Consider the following 19,074-nt stretch of genomic DNA (forward strand, 5'->3'; position numbering starts at 1 on the left):
ATACTGATTCATGAATCAGGCAGCCTCCTAAGCCAGAGTAGGCCCAGTAACCAGCATAGCCATGTGGTATAAGATTTATGGACAGAAAAAGGAACGTGACATACAGAAAACAGAAGGGAGGTACAAAAACAGCCGAATTGGTTACAGCTCTGAGTTTGCCTTATTTGAACATGGTTTGAACAGTTGGCAACCTCTGATTGGCCAAACCTCAGTGATTGGCACAAGAGTAGGCTTGTAGTCTGTTTACAGTTCCGTATAGCTTATAGTTCTCTATGTACAGAGAAACCTTTGGGTTGAACTTAAAATATGTAAAGAGGCAGTTTTAGGCTAAACTCTTTAATGCTATCTATCTATCTGCCTATCAATCTATCATCTTTCTATCTATGTATCATCTATCTACATATCTATCTGAGAGAGAGAGGCAAAAGAGAGAGGAGATATGTTAGGATATTGAAAAAGTCTTAAATACTATCATAAGGAATCCAACTTTTATCCTCTAGATAATGAGAGTTTTCAAAAGATTAGCTGTACTTTATAACCTGCATTTTGAATGCTGACTCTAGAATTATTTGTGGATGATGGATATGGATGGGTTGGGGGAGAACTGGAATTGAGAAGCAAAGCTCAGAAGATTTAAGCCAGTAACAGTGGAAAAGTCCATGACCACAGGTAGCAGAAAAGTTCACAATATATACCTAGAGTTTTCCCAAAAGTCTGAGAATCTGTTTCTTTGGCAAACATTTTTAATGTTTCATGTTTCCAGACTACTTTTTCTTCAGACAACTATACTATGTTGCCTAAAACTATGTTTCTAGAGGCTTACCTATATTCCTGATATTTTTAACACTCAAGATGAGTGTTTTGTTATATCCATCTTAAAATAGTCTGATGCTAAATATTATTGTGGTTGTGCTATTTGGAGAAGAAACTGAGCACCTTGGGCACACACTGGTCTGTGCATTACAACAAACTTACCATTATTTCCTAAGGAGAATTTTGGCACCATTCACAGGGAATTACTTAGTAGAGTGGCTTCCCATTCACTCAAGCATAAATACTTGTTATGCTCCACAATTTGCACATGAGGGTGTGAACCCGACCTTTAACTTAACTTTCAGTTAAGGCATATGGTGCCCTTGTAATTTAACAGGTGATGCACAGTTGTGATTGAATCTGGGGATACATGATAGTTACCAGTTATAAAGACTATACTGAGCACTTCATGTGTGTGATTCTTTATGTTATCTCAGGACAAGAAATATGCAACTAGTATTTATCTGGGCCATTGTCCAGCTACCAACACCCATAACTCTTTTGGGTATTTCCTCTGGCTGCCCTAGTGAGTTAATTTTTCCTCAACCTATGGATGACAGGGAGTGGTGGAAAAATATAACAGTTCCCATTCCCCTGAGCAGTATACCTTTGAGATGTGTGTTCTGCACTGGCTCTCAGAGTTCCCTAGCTGCCTTGAACCTCATGTATCCACAGTAGTAACTTCCTTTATAATACACCATTCATTGTAGTCCTAATCTTTGTCTCACTTTTGCACTTCCCTACTGACATTTCCTGAGGTGACGTCCCAAATAACAACTTCTGAGGAAACCCCAACTAAGACAGGAACCCTCTGAAATAGTCATTATATCTGTTTTTAAGGAGGATAAAATTGATTAATGGAGAGGCTTAACAACTTGTTCATGATCACAGAGCTATTAAGTGAAGGAAGTAAGATTAAAATCCCAACTCTGCAAAGCCAGGTTTCTGTATACCTTTGCACATGGCTTCTCAGTAAGCAGGCAGAACAATTTCTCACTAACTGTTCACCTAGTTATATATAAAACTGAAAAGCTCGAGTGGAGAGATAGTAAAGAATTACAGGAAAGACTTGCAATCTGTTTCTGTGAGTGGTCTGAAATCTATTTAACAGATTAAATAGAAGGAGCCAAAAGCCCAGTACTTGAAATCAACTACACCCTCTCCCAACCACATTAAGAATTGTGTTCAGTGAATTTCACTGTTTCGTGATGTCGTTTACCCATAACACCAGATTGCATAGAAATATTTTAAGGAGGTCATCATGATGTACTGGTGAAGATCAGTACATCAAAGCCTTTCTTATTACATTGCAATCTTTTTAAATGAAATCTTTTTAAGAATCAGCTGTTAGTATCAGGAAGAATGGTTGCCTCTTTTGAGCAATTGTCTGGTTTTTGTACTGTGGAACCTGATTATGTCACTACATTTTTCCTCAGTATATTGGTTTCTAAGAAAACATTTTGGCTTATTCCAAGTAAGTTACATGACCATACTGTGTCTCATCCTTGACTGCAGATGGTGTCCCTAATCTTGTTTCAACTTTCTAAAAAATTATTCTAATTCATCTTTTTTTGTATTTCATATTTTTGTGATATACCCAACTTAGGAATAGAACTCTTCACGCAAGGAGATGTGCAACCTGTAACAGGAACAGGGGGGAATTTTTTGTTTTGTTTTGAGACAGGGTCTCACTTGGTCACCTAGGCTAGAGTGCAGAGGCACAATCTCAGCTCACTGCAGCCTGCACCTCCCGGGCTCAGATGATTCTCCCACTCTACCCTTCCCAGTAGCTGGGACCACAGGCATGTGCCACCATGTCCAGCTAATTTTTTTATATGTTTTGTAGGGACGATGTTTTGCCATGTTGCCTAGGCTGGTCTGGAACTCCTGACCTCAAGTGATCCGCCTTCCTTGGCCTCCCAAATTGCTGGGCTTATGAGCCACTGCACCCAGCCCACAGAGAGAATGTTCGAAAGAGCTTTCAGTTGAACATTACCCAAGGCAAGGTGTAGAGAAGATAATGTTTCAGACATCCGTACATATTTGAAGCCATGCCAGTTTCAAAAGGTTAATAAGATAGGGTGGCAAGAGAGGAGGTACCTAAACAACCTGAGGATAGTAAAGATGTCTCTAAAGTAAACCATTAATGAATCCCATGAGGAGCAGGATGCTGCAGAATAGCTTTCAAACAGTCTGGGTAGCTAGGATTTATTAAGATCCCTTTATGTTACCACACTTGAGCTTTATCAACATGACTGTACCCAAACTCCCCCCAAAATCCTGGAAGTCACTATTCCTGCCTTTCCAATGAGGAACCTCAGGCTGAAAAACTCCCCAAAGCCATACAGTGAGTAAGCGGTGGAACAGCATGTTGAGCTCATTGTGTCTGACTGCCCTCTTTAGGACCACTCAATTTTTTATCTGCTCAGAGATGGTAGTTTTAAAGCCGGTTACATGATCTAAAATATGGCACTTGCCCCTCTCTTTGACATCTCCCCTTGGATCTTAGGGGAACAGGCCTCCCTCCATTCCATCCAAAGTCCCTAAGAAATGCCCCTACTGCCATTCGTTTCACATTTTCTCAGCTGTCTCTCCTCTTTTTCACTCTGCCATCCAACACTGGCTTGGCCTAATATATACATGCTTTGGCTTCCTCTTGTGTATATATATGCTTTGTACACATACATATGTCCTGTGTGTACATACACCCTGTACATACATCCTGTCGTGTACATACATGCTTTGGCTTCCTGGACGCGTACCCTCGCTCAGTAACTGGTGTCCATGGACACAATTCTCACAGTATTTTCTCATCCGTAATTATGTCCCCTACCCAAGACCGCATCTCTCAAGTTTCGACCCTGCTCAGATGGGAATAAAGGCGGAGAAAGAAAGGGTAGCCATGAATGAAAGTAAGCAACTGAGATGAAACATTAGAAGTTAGGGGCTGATTTACACATATTACACATTTAAGGACACATCTTCATTCAATGTTCTAAACCTTTGTTAGCAGTCTTTTAATAGTCGATCATTGAGCATCTATTTCATGCTGGAAACTGTTGTATGTGCATTCCAAAACTATCCCCCATGTGGAGAAAACATATGTATATGTATCTGCAAACATACACCCACATAAATACATTCATTGTTTTTGATTTTGTATGGCACTCAGCATGGACTGTATACTTAAAAGTTGTGTAAATGAGTGAATCAGTAATTAATGAATACAAAACTGTTTTGATTACTTTTCTATTAAAATAGCTATCGTCTGGAAATTATTCACTTTCTATTCTATCCAAATTTAAATGCAATATTAGTGATCTGATTCAAATATTTAAATAAAAATGAATTCTGTTTTATATATCGGTAGTTTATTGGTGCAAAACAAAATAGCACTGAATAAAACTAGGCTTACTAATTAACATAATATATTAGTTTTACGGATATCAACTTTCATATGAGAATTAGTCAATGAAAACAAAGTACATTGATGCATTCTTTTTGGCTTTGGGTTAATTATGGCCATGATGTTCACCAGCAGTAAAGTAATAAAGTGCACAATGTCGCATAATTATAAGTTAATCACACTTACATGATGTGGAGAAGAAATAACAGTGCATTTCATTTCACATGATAGAATTAGTTATGAAAATCCCTGGAGGTCCTCTGAGTCTTATCTAAAGTAGATCCAGAGTTGAACAAATATTTATGTAATATATGTAGTAATCATTGCAAATTGCCAGTCAGGATGAGCATGGTTTTATACTTAAGAAGAAAGATAAATTGGTGTAAGAAAAACTCCCGGAACCTAAAAATCCCTCCCAAATTCAGACATGCAACTTTTAAAACATTTGAATTAATAAATAGATAGTATTGAGAAATTTGAGACTTTTTGGCAGGGAAGTTGGGGTATCAAATATATTAAGTCTTTATAACTCAGTTTAATTGGATTATTTGTCTTAGTTTATTTTGCTCATGAGAAATAGTTAATGTTATTGTACTAATAGAAAGTAGATGTAGAATAATTACAACCATTTTTGGTGAGTAATCTGAGACTCTACTTGCTTACAATTATTTTATTTTTAGATGCTGATAAGTTACCTTAACATTTGAAACTTGTTTTATTTGATTCTTGATTAATAACACTCCAAATTCAGTAAACAATATTTGAGAGCTTATCAAAATTCATATTCCCAGGTCCACATTCATTTATTCTGATTCATAAGGGCTGGGGTGAGGCCCTGCCATCACAAGCTATTCCAGTGCAGGTTGTCAGAAGACTCCACTTTTAGAAACACTGATCTATATACAATGATCTCAAAACATGTTTCCCTTTTATCATATACCACTGTTAGTAAATATCTTTTGGCATTTCCTTCAACATATATATATATTTACATTTGAAATGTAACCACTTAGCACCATCAACTCATATTTTTAATGTAAGTAGAGCTTATCTTTTAAATAGAGAATTAATAAACATATTTTTGTATTTATTGGTTTAAACTTATTGTTAACATTGGATAAATGTTGTCTATTTGTGCATATTTATATATAGGCCATCCTTCTGTGTCCATAGTGGATAGATTTCAGAACCTCCAAGGATATCACAATCCGTGAATCCCCATGTCCCTGACACAAAATGGCAGAATGTGTGCATGTAACCTACACATACACTCTCATATATTTTAAATCATCTCTAGATTACTTAGAATACCTAATGCAATGTAAATGCTATATAAATAGTTGTCATAGTGTATGATGTAGGGAATAAAGACCAGGAAAAACCATCCATTATTTTTTGAAGATTTTCAATCTGCCTTTGGTTGAATCCATGGATGTGGAACCCATGGATACAGAAGGCCAGCTGTATTCATCAGTACAATCTATTTTTAAATAGCAGGCTCAAATAGACTCTTAATATCTGCTTGTTGAGTAGTTCACTCTTAGTATCTGCTTGTTGAGTAGTTCAAATTAAAATTCGAAGATTTTTAAAATATAGAGATGTGGTCTTGCTATGTTGCCCAGACTGGCCTTGAACTCTTGGCCTCAAGCAATCTTCCTGCCTCAGACTACCCAGTAGCTGGAATTATAGGCACATGCCACTGTGTCCACCTGAAAGTTCCAAGAATTTATGAGTTTATTTTTTTAAACATCATAGATAAAGCCATTTATATTATTAAATATGTTCTTCAAAAATACAATTTAAATCTCATTTTAAAATATACTTTGAAAGATATTCATCTTATAAGTTTCCTATTAGAGGATAATTTTTATTCTATTTCCATCTCCAATGCTGTTTTTCTTCTTGAATATGACATTGAAGTGTAATATCTCTTTATTTTTTAATTAGGTGTGGAACATCCCAGGAATCTTGTCATTGATCATTGCTGGGATAGCTTCATCTATGAGAGTCCTGCCTTCAGATTTAGTTCTGTGAGTGAAATACAAGGTACAGGATTTCTACCTTACATTCTATCATTCTGTTTGTTGTTGCATTTCAGAGATAATGAAATATATGTCTATTGCCTGAGTAAATATTTAACACAAATTAAAAATATAGTTTTAAAATTTTAGAACAAATTTTAGTAAGTTGACAGAAAAGCATGGATGGATGGCAAAACCTTTATATATATATATATATATATATATATATATACACACACACACACACACACATATTCATTACATTTGTATTATTTTTAATTCCTCAGAACATAAGTAAGATTTGCCAAGTATTTTAACTTTGAAATTTTCCATGGTTGAATAGCATACCACTTAACACATGGTTATATGAGTCAAGAAAGATTTCAGAAAATTATAAATAGTGTGTTAAAACTACTGATACTAATAAAAAGTAGTATACTGATACTAATAAAAAGTAGTATCAGTAGTTTTAATACTAATAAAAAGTATCAGTAGTTTTAACTACTGTTTCACTGTGAATTTATTGCAGGGTATACATTTTTGTTGTTTTGTTTTGTTTTGTTTTGTTTTTGAGACTATTTTTGTTGTTGTTTTGTTTTGTTTTGTTTTGAGATGGAGACTCACTCTGTTGCCCAGGCTGGAGTGCAGTGGCGCAATCTCGGCTCACTGCAACCTCTGCCTCCTGGGTTCGAGCAATTCACCTGTCTCAGCCTCCCAAGTAGCTGGGACTACAGGCACACACCATCCCGCGTGACTAATTTTTGTATTTTTAGTAGAGATTGGGTTTCACCATACTGGTCAAGCTAGTCTCGAACTCCTGACCTCAGGTGATCCACCTGTCTTGGCCTCCCAAAGTGCTGGGATTACAGGCATGGGCCACCGCGCCCAGGCTATATCTATTTCTTCTATATATTAACCACCCCACCTGTGTGTTGATGAATAGGAAAAATTCTAAGAACTAACGAAGTTTCTTAAAAATCTAAAGCTAAAAAAGTATGAATTTGCTTAACAATGATAATGTTTTAAAAATACAAAACATAATTGTTTTGGTAAATATAATATATGAATTATCTTAACATAATTAATACAAAAATACTAACTGAAATAAATAACCACTACTAACATTTCAATAAGAATGGGTTAATTTCTCTTACATTTTCTGTAGCCATTTATAAAAACATCCTAAATGTCATTAATTCAATTCATTTTCTACAACTTCAAGGGACAGGTGGGTGTTATTATTATTCTCACTGAATTATGGAGAGTGCAATTCAGAAAAATTAACTTACAAAGAATCAAAATCATTGCTTAATGGCATACCTGAATCTTTTTGTATTTCAAAATTTTTGCTATTTCTTTGCAATGCATTAAAAGGAATATGAACAACAGTTCACAAAAGCGAAAGTACAAATGGCCAAAAAATGGTTTAACATATGTTCAATGTCACTAATAATCAGATAGTGATTTTTTAAAATGACCATCTAGATTTGTTTCCCTTTTTTTAAGTTTGTTTTTGTCTTTTAATGGAACTACAATCGCTAATGTTTCTATAGTGAAGCTGGAATAATCAAACAGTACTTGTGGGAATACGAATTACTACATAGTTTTTGGAAAGCACTCTTTGTAACGTATTAAAAGAAACTTTGCAACTGTAATTCTTTTGACCTAGTAATGCCAGTTCTGTTGGTTGGAATGTAAAGTAGTACAACTACTGTGAAGATCAGTTTGGAGGTTCCCCAGAAAACTAAAACTAGAACTACCATATGATCCAGCAATCCCACTGCTGGGTATATACCCTAAAGAAAGGAAATCAGTATATTGAAGGGATATCTGTACTTCCATGTTTATTGCAGCACTATTCACAATAGCCCAGATTTGGAAGTAACCTAAGTGTCCATGAACAGATGAATGGATAAAGAAAATGTGGTACATATACACAATGTAGTACTATTCAGCCATAAAAGAGAGGGAGAGAGAGTGCCATTTGCAACAACATGGATAAAACTGGAGGTCATTATGTTAAGTGAAAGACAGACTTCTCATGTTCTCACTTATTTGTGGGATCTAAAAATAAAACAATCGAACTCATGGAGATAGAGAGTAGAATGATGGTTACCAGAGACTGGGAAGAGTAATGGGTAGGGGTGGGGCCATGAGGAGAAGAGGGGAGGGTTAATGGATACCAAAAAATAGAAAGAATGAATAAGTTCTAGTATTTCCTAACACAACAAAGTGACTATAGTAAAAAATAATTTAATTGTACATTTAAAAATAACTGAAAGGGTATAATTGGACTATTTGTAACACAAAGCATAAATGCTTGAAGTGATGGATATCCCACTTACCCTGATGTGATTATCACACATTCTTTGCCTGTATCAAAATATGCCATATACCCCATGGATATATATACCTACCAGATACCAGCAAAAATTAAAAATTAAAACAAAGATATATTCAAAGTATGGTTAATGTATGAATAAATACACTTGATATTGCATTTTTTATAATAGCAAAAAATTGAAAACTGCCTTCATGTCAAATAATATTGTTATATTTGTGGCAACTATTTATACGTCTGCTGATACTTAATTTTACTGATTCATTAAATACTTGAGCCATTTTCTGTTTTTAACATTTCTTCCATTGATTCCACACTTTCAATGTCGTTCCACATTGTGAAATCAATTGAAAATTCACCTACATTTTCTTTTTCTTCTCCTTTGCTTTTAATGAGGAAATGGTTACAGGTAGGTAGGCAATTTTTCTCTTTCAGTTCATCTATATTGTGCTTTTTTGCTATGTAATGAAAACCTAATTTGAATGCCCCTCAATTGGCCACTTTTCCATTTTTTTCTTGAATAATAATAATTATTTTGTTGCTATTTATGTTTGCAATGTGACTTATCTGATATTCAGGTCATATATATACTTTTCCATGCATCTGTATTTCAGATCTAATGCCAGTGCCATACAGTTTAAACCCCATGGTTTTGTTTTCCTATTTTCTTTCTTTCTTTCTAGTGTCTTTTAAATGGTTTATTTTCTCTTACCTACTTATTCTTCTAGTAAAAATTATAATACATTTTTATCAAACCCCTCCCAAATCCCAATAATTACTTAATGGCAATTACATTTGGGGACAACTACATCTTTATAGTATTTAAACTTTTTTTTCAGGGACATTCATTTCCTCACTATTTTGAAACACAGTATTTATGACTGTCAATAAAATCTATATTTACAAAACAAAAATATAAACCTTCTAATAACTACTTTTATTTTAAATACCACATTTAGTAGTTGTATATAATGCAATTTTTATGCAACATAGAGACCAACATTTGTGTTCCAATTTTAAGAATTTTAGCCTGAAAAATAGAAATTAAATGTAGTTTATTATAATTTCCATTTTTCTTATTGTCATAAAATATTTTTTTCAAATTTAAATCAGTTTCTTGGTGAATTTCTTATTGTTTTCTCTAGTTTCTGCCATGACTTGCTTTCTAAGATAAACAATGCACACCGGCCTATGTAGTGTATTTGACAGTTCATAATGTGCTCCCTGCTGCTCTATATAATAAGATCTCCAAAGGGGTTTGTTTATTTTATAGAAACTTTTTGCTTACTCTGATATTTGTACATGCTATAATACTAGATGTAGGAGTTTTTCCTACTTATTTGAGGAACATAAAACATTAAGAGTACAACAGAAATGGAAGCTTGGCTTCTTATATCACTATTGGCATAAGACATTGGGCACTATCAGTATTACAAAAATTACCTCTAGGGATACTATCATGTAACAGACAAAGCGTTTATACCCTTAAAACTAAGTATTCCTACATTAACATAGAACATTTTTTTTGGTGAATATTTGAGAACTGAAAAGATTACCTTATCCTTGACCAGTGTTTACATAAGTATGTTGTAAAAACAAAAACACAAAGAAACAGAAACAACTAAGTTATATACACCTACTATGTAGCTACAAAAATATAATTAAAAACAAATAAAAACCCTAAGTTCTATGCTTAAATGAATTTGAGAAATACTTGGCTAAACAAAGTTTCTTTATGGCAGGGTTTCCTAGGCCTTTCTCTCTCTCTCTCTCTCTCTCTCTCTCTCTCTCTCTCTCTCTAATGCTGTGTGTATTTTTAGATAGAGAAAGTGATATGTATTTCAAACATGTATTTGGCCAAGAGATATACTTTTATAAATGTTATTTTCTCATGAACTGGTTCAGCAGGGAAGTTCTAAACTTGCACCTTCTAATTTGCCATATGATGTGACAATGCATTCTATTCAATTCTGTTCAATATTAGGCAGTAAGGGAGAACGAGTGACAGCTGTTACGACTAACAAAGTGTGACTGCTACTGCTCCATTTCATAATAGCAGCCACTCTATTCATCATCCCAGTCAATCTGACTTTACAAAAATTTTAGTCTCTATATTACAAAAGGACATGGATAAAAATAATTTCTGTAAATATTTCTCATATTACCTTCTTTCAGAAATTTTATAATTCCTTGTGCTTATACAGTTGTTTAGTAAAATTAGATCTAGATGTAGTTATATGTTGACCTAGATTGGAGCTCTAGCCATTGACACTATATTTTTCCCATTGGGAAAAGGGTTCACAGCCCTTTTATTCCTTTAAGCAAATATGTTTCTAGAAACTATTTCCTTGCAATGAGTTTTATAATATACTATAGATAGCGAAGTACTTCATTTTGTTTTTAGAAAGTTCACTGTTCCTTTCGTTATCATTCAAAACTGGTGACAAGAACTAGACAGGAAGAAGAAAAGGGTATTTCTGTCAGTGAAGAATCTTAACTTGCCAGGTTTTCACTTTGAAATGTTATCTTGTCTACAGATTTAATTAGGTCAAATAACCAAGAACGAGACAAGAGTGTAGGTGAATTGTGATTTCAAAGGACATCCTTCTACAAAGCTAATAAAGTTATAGGACTTGCAGTATTCTTTTTTCTCTTTTAATAGGAAAGAATCAAATGTTACTGAAACAAGATTAAACTTGTGGAAATACATTAGCTGTAACATCGTACTGGGTCCTCTGACTAACATTTTAAAAAAGTTGGAGGTTTAGCATGATTACATCTCTAGTGTTACATACTGTAGCACTAGAGAATAAAGTGCTACTTTACAAATCTACACATAGATGTAAAATTAGATCTAGAACCTTAGGAAAGTAGCCAAGGTATGGGGATTGAACATTATGGTCAAATAATCTGTGTTCTTTTGACTGTAACATGGATATGCTGTATTAGCTTGGACAGTTTCTATCCTGTATGAACCCTATTTTGGACATTATAAAAATATCAGTTTTACCTAATAAGACTTTTTGATAAACATACACAAATGTGTACGTGAAGACATTTCTAAACACTAAAACTATGTACAAATATATGTTATTGGGATTATTTGTATAGATGAAAATAGGTTAACTTTAAAATGGACTCCTACTTTTCCTCAATTTTATATAAAACAAGATCTCTCACCTGCTGTTACATGCCAGGAAATACATTACTGGAAAAGAAAGAAAGAGTCATTTTTCTTATGAAATCCATTTTTTTCTAGATAAAACAATTCCTAAACAAATGGTTTTAATTTTATAAACTAAAATTACTAATTGATTAAATAATTTTGGTATCTTGGTGAATACCAGTTTTCTAAAAAATAACTTCTTATGGAACAATTGATATCTATATCTACAGTTACATCTGTATCTAGATTTAAATAGATATAAAAAAATTATCCAGCCTTATTCCTTTTGACATTCCTAACCCTTCATATATTTTACTCTTCTTCAACATTTCTGTTAGAAAAGACTCTCCATATTTCAGTTATTCATATATTACCTTCACAATTTTTGGCATATCTTTGTATCACCTATATAATAATTTACTTAAAGGCATTCTAATGGAAAATGGTGTCATTTACCATGAACAATAGCAATATACAATGTGCCAGGAACTATTTTAAGCACTTTACAAATATTAATTGATTTAGTCCTTACAATGCTATAAGATAAATTCCATTAATATTCCTGTGTTAGAGATGAATATGCTGAGATATATAGGAGTTATGCCCAGGAACTCACAGACAGTACCTGCTGGAACTCAGGTTTGAATTTGGGGCTTGGACTCTCACCCTCTACACAGTACTTCTATAAAACACCAATAAATAACTTAAAAAATGTAAACATATAGATCCAAGTATCACTTGAAAGTATCTTAAACATCACTGTTACAGAATAGTTTTCCTGGGAAGAAGACTCTGAAAAGGAAGGTAGTGGGTAGGAAGTGTATTAGGGAGTGCTCTGAGGATCAACACCACTGAGGGAAGAGGATGAAGCAGGATTGAGTAGGGGGAGAAGGTGGGGACAAAGGTGTCAACTCACACAGTGGCTAGCACTGAAGCTAGGATAGCTCCTGAGTTACCCCAATTTGGGATGAAGATACCAGGATTTTGCACATCCCTCCCTCGCCTTCCACATCAATTATTCATTGAATGCAGTCTGCCCTTAGGAAAGGAGTTTTACCTTGGTCAGGTGACTCGCTTCAGCTGAAATTTAGGTACTATATACTGGCTATAATCTCTACAATCTGGGGCATAAAAAGTCATGAAGATATATTTGTCTTTTACCTAGAAGCTTTGTTGTTTACTTTTCATGATACCTATCTCAATAATTTCAAGTATGGTAAGATATAGGACTCGAAGTTCCATTTAGTCATTATGTATACCAAATTTTCCTAGCAGCATTTATGGGTAAAGTCATACTTTCTTTCATTGTATTTTTGTACTATTTTTCTCCAAAATCAAGTGACAGTATATAAATGGGCCTGTTTCTAGATTTTATTTAGTTCAAATATTCTTTTCATCTGTCCTTACACTAATACCATACTGTCCACTACTATAGCTGTATAGTAAGTCTTGATATTTCGTAACATCAATACTTCAAACTTTTTCTCTTGTTCAGGATTTTTATAGTTATTCTAGATCCTTTGCATTTACATAAGAATTTTGGAATCAGCTAGCCAATTTCCAAACACACACACACACACACACACACACACACACACACACACACACACACAAATGTGCTAGGATTTTGATTTGAATTGTGCTATTATAAAGACACCCAAAAATGTAGAAGCGACTTTGAAACTGGGTAATAGGTAGAGGTTTGAACAGTTTTGAGGGCTTAGAAGACAGGAAGATGTGGGAAAGTTTGGAACTTCCCAGAAACTTGTTGAATGGCTTTGACCAAAATGCTGATAGTGATATGGACAATGCAGTCCAGGCTGAGGTGGTCTCAGATGGAGATGAGGAACTTGTTGGGAACTGGAATAAAGGTGATTCTTGTTATGCTTTAGCAAAGAGACTGGTGACATTTTGCCCCTGCCCTAGAGATCTGTGGAACTTTGAACTTAAGAGAGATGATTTAGCATACCTGGCAGAAGAAATTTCTAAGCAGCAAAGTGTTCAAGATGTGACCTAGGTGCTCTTAAGAGTGTTCAGTTTTAGGAATTCACAAAGAGATGGTTTGGAATTGGAACTTATATTTAAAAGGGAAACAGAGCATAAAACTTGGGAAAATTTTCAGCCTGACAATGCAACTGGGGGAAGGACACCCTCTTCCATAAATGATGTTGGGATAACTGGCTAGCCATGTACAAAAGTATGAAACTGGACCCCTCCCTTTTACCATATACAAAAATTAACTCAGGATATATTAAAGATGTATATGTAAGACCTCAAACAATAAAAATCCTACAAGAAAATCTAGAGAATATCTTTCTCTACATTGGCCTTGGTAAAGAATTTTCAGCTAAATCACCAAAATCCATTGCAACAAAGCAAAAATTGACAAATGGGACCTAATTAAACTAAAGTTTTCTGCACAGAGACAAACAGACCAACAAACATACAAAAACCTGTAAACACAGTAAACACATTGGGAGAAAATATTGACAAACTTTACATCTGACAAAGGTCAGTATCCAGAATCTATCAGGAACTTCAACAAATCAACAAGTCAAAAACAAACAATCTCATTAAAAATGGACAAAGGACATGAAAAAACACTTTTCACAAGAAGATGTAAAAGCAGCCAACAAACATGAAAAAAATGCTCAACATCACTAATCATTAGAGGAATGCAAATCAAAACCACAAGGCAGTACCATCTCATGCTAGTCAGAATGGCTATTATTAAAAAATCAAATAATACCTGATGCTGGCATGGTTGTGGAGAAAACCAAACTTCTACACTGTTGGTGGGAATGCAAATTAGTTCAGCTTCTGTGGAAAGCCATTTGGAGATTTCTCAAAGAACTTAAAACAGAGCTTCCATTTGACCCAGCAATTCCATTACTGGGTATATACTCAAAAGAAAATAAATCATTCTACCATAAAAGACTCAAGCATGCATATGTTCATCATAACATTATTCACAATAGCAAAGATATGGAATCAATCTAGGTGCCCATCAACCGTGGACTGAATAAAGAAAATGTGGTGCATATATATCATACAGCATTTAAAAACAATGACATCCTTTCCTCTGCAGCAACGTGGATGCAGCTGAAGGCAATAATCCTAAGTAAGTTAATGCAGGAACAGAAAACGAAATACCATATGCTGTCACCTGCAAGTGGGAGAGAAACATTGAGTATACATGGACATAATTATGGGAAACAATAAACACTGTGAGGGTGAGAGGGAAGGGGGATTGAGTTGAAAAACGACTTATTACGTCCCATGCTCACTACCTGCATGATGGGATTCATACCCCAAACCTCAGCATCATGCAATATACCCATGTAACAAACCCACACATGTTCCCTCTGTAGAGAATATAAAAGGTGAAATTACTTTTTAAAAGACTCCTTATGTTGAATATACAAAAATCAATCCCATTTCATTATATTAGTAATAGATAATTGAAATTTGACATTAAAAATGTCATTTACAAATACAACAAAAACTCTGCAGTTGTTAAATAAAAATTTAACAAAACACATGCAAGATCTATATACTAAATACTACAAAACCCTGATGAACAAAATCCAGTAAGCCCAAATAAATAGGAAGTGTATTATGTTTATTGATTGGAAGACCTAATATTGTTAAAATGGCAATGTTCTTTAACTTGATATATAGATCAAATGAATTTCCAATCTATGTCCCAATATGCTTTTTTGTAGATATTGACAAGCTTGTTCTAAAATGCATATGAAAAGACAAAAGAACAGTAATGTCCAAAAAATTTTTGTAAAAGAAGAGCAAAATTGGAAGATGTACACTAACAGAGTTAAGGATAAACTTAAAACCTACCTAAATTTGTATTGGCTAAAGATAGACATATGAATCAAATGAGCACAAGGGAAAGCCCAGTTTTAGACACACAAATATAATCAACTGAGGTTTTGTGTTCTCAAGAAATACAAAGTATATAATTCATACAAGCAAGATCCACTTATGGATGATCAAATTAGATGGTGAAAGCTCAAAGACAAAGAGAATATTTGCATCTGCTCAGTGTATTTCTGTGAAATATTTATTAAATACAAACAGAAAATACTAGTATTACAGTGATGAAACCTGCAGGATACCACCTCAATCCTATGATAAAGATTATCATCACTGGTAATAAAATATATCAACATCATGTATCCCATGATAAAGAGACACTGAAAAGGGGAAATAGTCTCTCTGATATTATTCCCCAAAATATATATTCTCAATCTTATCATAAAATAATCAGGCAAACTCAAATTGAGGTACATTCTATAAAATAATTGACTGTACTCTTCAAAGGTGACAAAGTCGTGAAAGACAAAGAAAGGCTAAGGATTTGTCACAGATTGAAGGAGACTAAGAGATAATGGCAGCATCTAAATGCAATGTGAAATCTTGGATTGTATTCTGTGAAATGAAAGAACAGCAGTGGAATAATTGACAAATTTGAATATAATATATAATTTAATTATCTTGTTCCAATGTTAATTTCCTCATTCTGATAAGTGTACATTTTCAATAATAAGTTATAAAAAATTTGTCAGTTGAAAAATATCATTTCTGGCATTATTCCAGATGTCATTTGTTTTTGTGTTTTGTTATTAAAAATCTATTGCATAGCATGTAATTTCTATAAGATCATGGGAGTGTTTTTTTAATTTAAGGTAAATTTGGGTAAGTAATTTGATGAGTTTTGGTTGCTACTTTACAAAAAGCAGAACAAGGAGGATATCAAAACTAGACAGTTAGCTTATGTTAATTCCTAGAAAAATCATTGATATATCATTAGAATAATGTAAAATGCTTAAAATAAAAGCAAACATGACAAGTAGCAATAGCACAGATAATTAAGAGCTAGTTCTGACATGATAATCTAGTTTTATTTTGCTAAATTCTTAGATCTTTGAAAATGTGTAATATATTCTTTATTTTCAACAAAGCATTGGATAAATCTATCATATCTTTTTTGTACAAGTATGTGTATTTTAGTACACTGAACATTTATATCCCAAACTTCTGATAAATGATCTTTACAGATTTTCAATAATTATAGTCACTTGCTTCCTTGTGCTTTCAATTTTATTGTATATCTTCCAGCTTCTATTAATATTCACTAGGCAAAACCAGAACCGTGATGAATTAGTCAGTGATTGTTGCATTAATACTGAGTAGCAACTAACCCTGTAATCTCAGTGTCTTACAACCGAAACATTTATTTTATTTATTTTTTTGTTCATGGATCTGCTTATCAGCTGGGCATTTTAGATTTTTGCATCAGATTAAGGACTGCTCTATATACACATTCTGAGACATGGCTAGAACATGTTCTTCTCATTGTGGTTAGAAGATGCACAAGAGGGCAAGTGGAAATCCAATATACCTCTTAAGTTCTCAACTTGTATATTATCACCTAAATCCACATTCCGTTGGCCAAATTAAGTCACATGGTTATACTCATTATCAGTGGAGATGGGAAATATACTCTGCCTACCTTAACATGGGATGCATCAATGTCAAATCAAAATCAAAGCAAGGGCCCTGATTACCTAATAATAAAGAGGAGTGAAATATCTGGAACAGTGACCCAGTCTACTACATCAGGCATAAGCCAACTCTCTGCCCTTTCTACACTTGCACACAAATAGCTGAACATGGCTGGAGGACAAAGAAAGCAAAAAAGAAAGCTCTGACTTTACTTCCATTACTAAGACTAAATTGTCTGTGCCACCATCTAAAGCCAACCCCTCTACTTGAACCCTAGATTCTACCTATTCTAGTTTTTCAATGATCATACCCCTCAATTATCCCTCATGTCACCTATATCTACCTATATCAATGATTCCCTCTTTTAGATTATTCCTACAGTATATACCAGCATGTTACAATATCTATATATATAAATAAACACTTTTATCCCATCGTCCAAACAGTTACTTCTCTTACGAATCAAAATTCCTAGAAAGAGTTGTCTGTATTCACGGTCTGTACTTCTTTGCCACCAATTTTCTAACTTACTTCATTGAAGACTTAATCCAGTCAACTTTACTGAAACTGCTTTTGTTAAAAATATCAGGGCTTCCATGCGGCAAAATTTAAAGGTTAATTTCTTTATCTTACATTCTCTCTCAATAGCATTGAATATAATTGACTTTTCTCTCCTTCTTGAAATGTTATATTCACTTGACTTTTTTTTTTCTAATCTGTCATTGTTCACTCTTCCTAAGTCTTCTTTTCTGCTCTTACCTGCTATCATAACTCTAAATTTTGGCTAGATTGTGGACTCACTCCTGCCTCTTCTTTAATTATATTATCTTCCTGGTCATTTATTGCGGTCTTATGGATACCATCTATACATAGTGGCTTCCTTATTCATACTTTCAACTACAAACTCTCTCCTGAGTTATAACTGCACATTTTCTTCTTCACATGGTTTTCCAGTACAATTCTCAAACTAAATATTATTCTTGATATATTTACCCCTTCATCCTCTTCCTAATTTACTCCCCAAAGATTTTTCCGTATCAGTTAATGGCACCATTATTTATCTAGTTTTATCTTGCCAAAAACTTAGGAGTTGTACTTACTTTATTTTTGTCTCACTGCAAATTTCCAGCACATCAGTAAATACTGATAGTAAAGCCATCAAGATGTATCACATTTCTGACCACTTCTTCCTACCTCCACCACTTAGACCCTCGTCTACACCATCTGAGCTGCTACAACAGCTTCCTTTATTTTAGTCTTGCACCATGCAGTCTATTCACACAGAACCCAGAGTGATATTTTGTAACAAAAAATAAATTGGGTCATATCAACATGTTGTTTAAAACCTCCTTGTAATGTGATTTTGTAGGCTTAGAATTTTTGTTTTAATTCTCAGACTCTGATAAGCTAAAATGTGTTCTAAGCCATGCATTAGGAGCTGTGTGGTACACTTTAAATATGAAAAGTTCTGTTTTATGATAAACACATATTAAGTTGCTTATTTACTTTTTATTGGAAAAATATATCAAATTCTAATTCCAGGTAGATATTATATTCAACCAGTAAGTTTAATTAAAATATTTGATTATTTCAAATCTTTATTTAATTTAAAGTAAAATTTCTGGAAATAACAAAATATATTGGATAAGAAGAGTTTAAAATGAAAATCAATCCATCAAATGCAGTCGGAACTCTATCTGATATGTCAAAAATTTAATTACAACTGAATTAAAATTATCTTTTTTTCTTTTAGCTAACATTCCTATGTATATTTAAGTCTAAATGTAATATTAAATGAATAGAA

The 19,074-nt window shown here is 33.8% G+C and overlaps 1 protein-coding gene across 1 annotated transcript in view; it reads left to right on the forward strand.

Moving 5' to 3' along the window:
• CFAP47 (cilia and flagella associated protein 47) overlaps positions 1–19,074 on the forward strand; it is a 427,534-nt gene that overhangs the window by 337,063 nt on the left and 71,397 nt on the right. The window contains exon 57 of the mRNA XM_015127166.3: positions 6,167–6,265. Within this exon, the coding sequence (XP_014982652.3) occupies positions 6,167–6,265 (99 nt within the window). The remainder of the gene's footprint in view (positions 1–6,166; positions 6,266–19,074) is intronic.

Source organism: Macaca mulatta, chromosome X, assembly GCF_049350105.2.
Source record: "Macaca mulatta isolate MMU2019108-1 chromosome X, T2T-MMU8v2.0, whole genome shotgun sequence".
Taxonomy (NCBI): Eukaryota; Metazoa; Chordata; class Mammalia; order Primates; family Cercopithecidae; genus Macaca; species Macaca mulatta.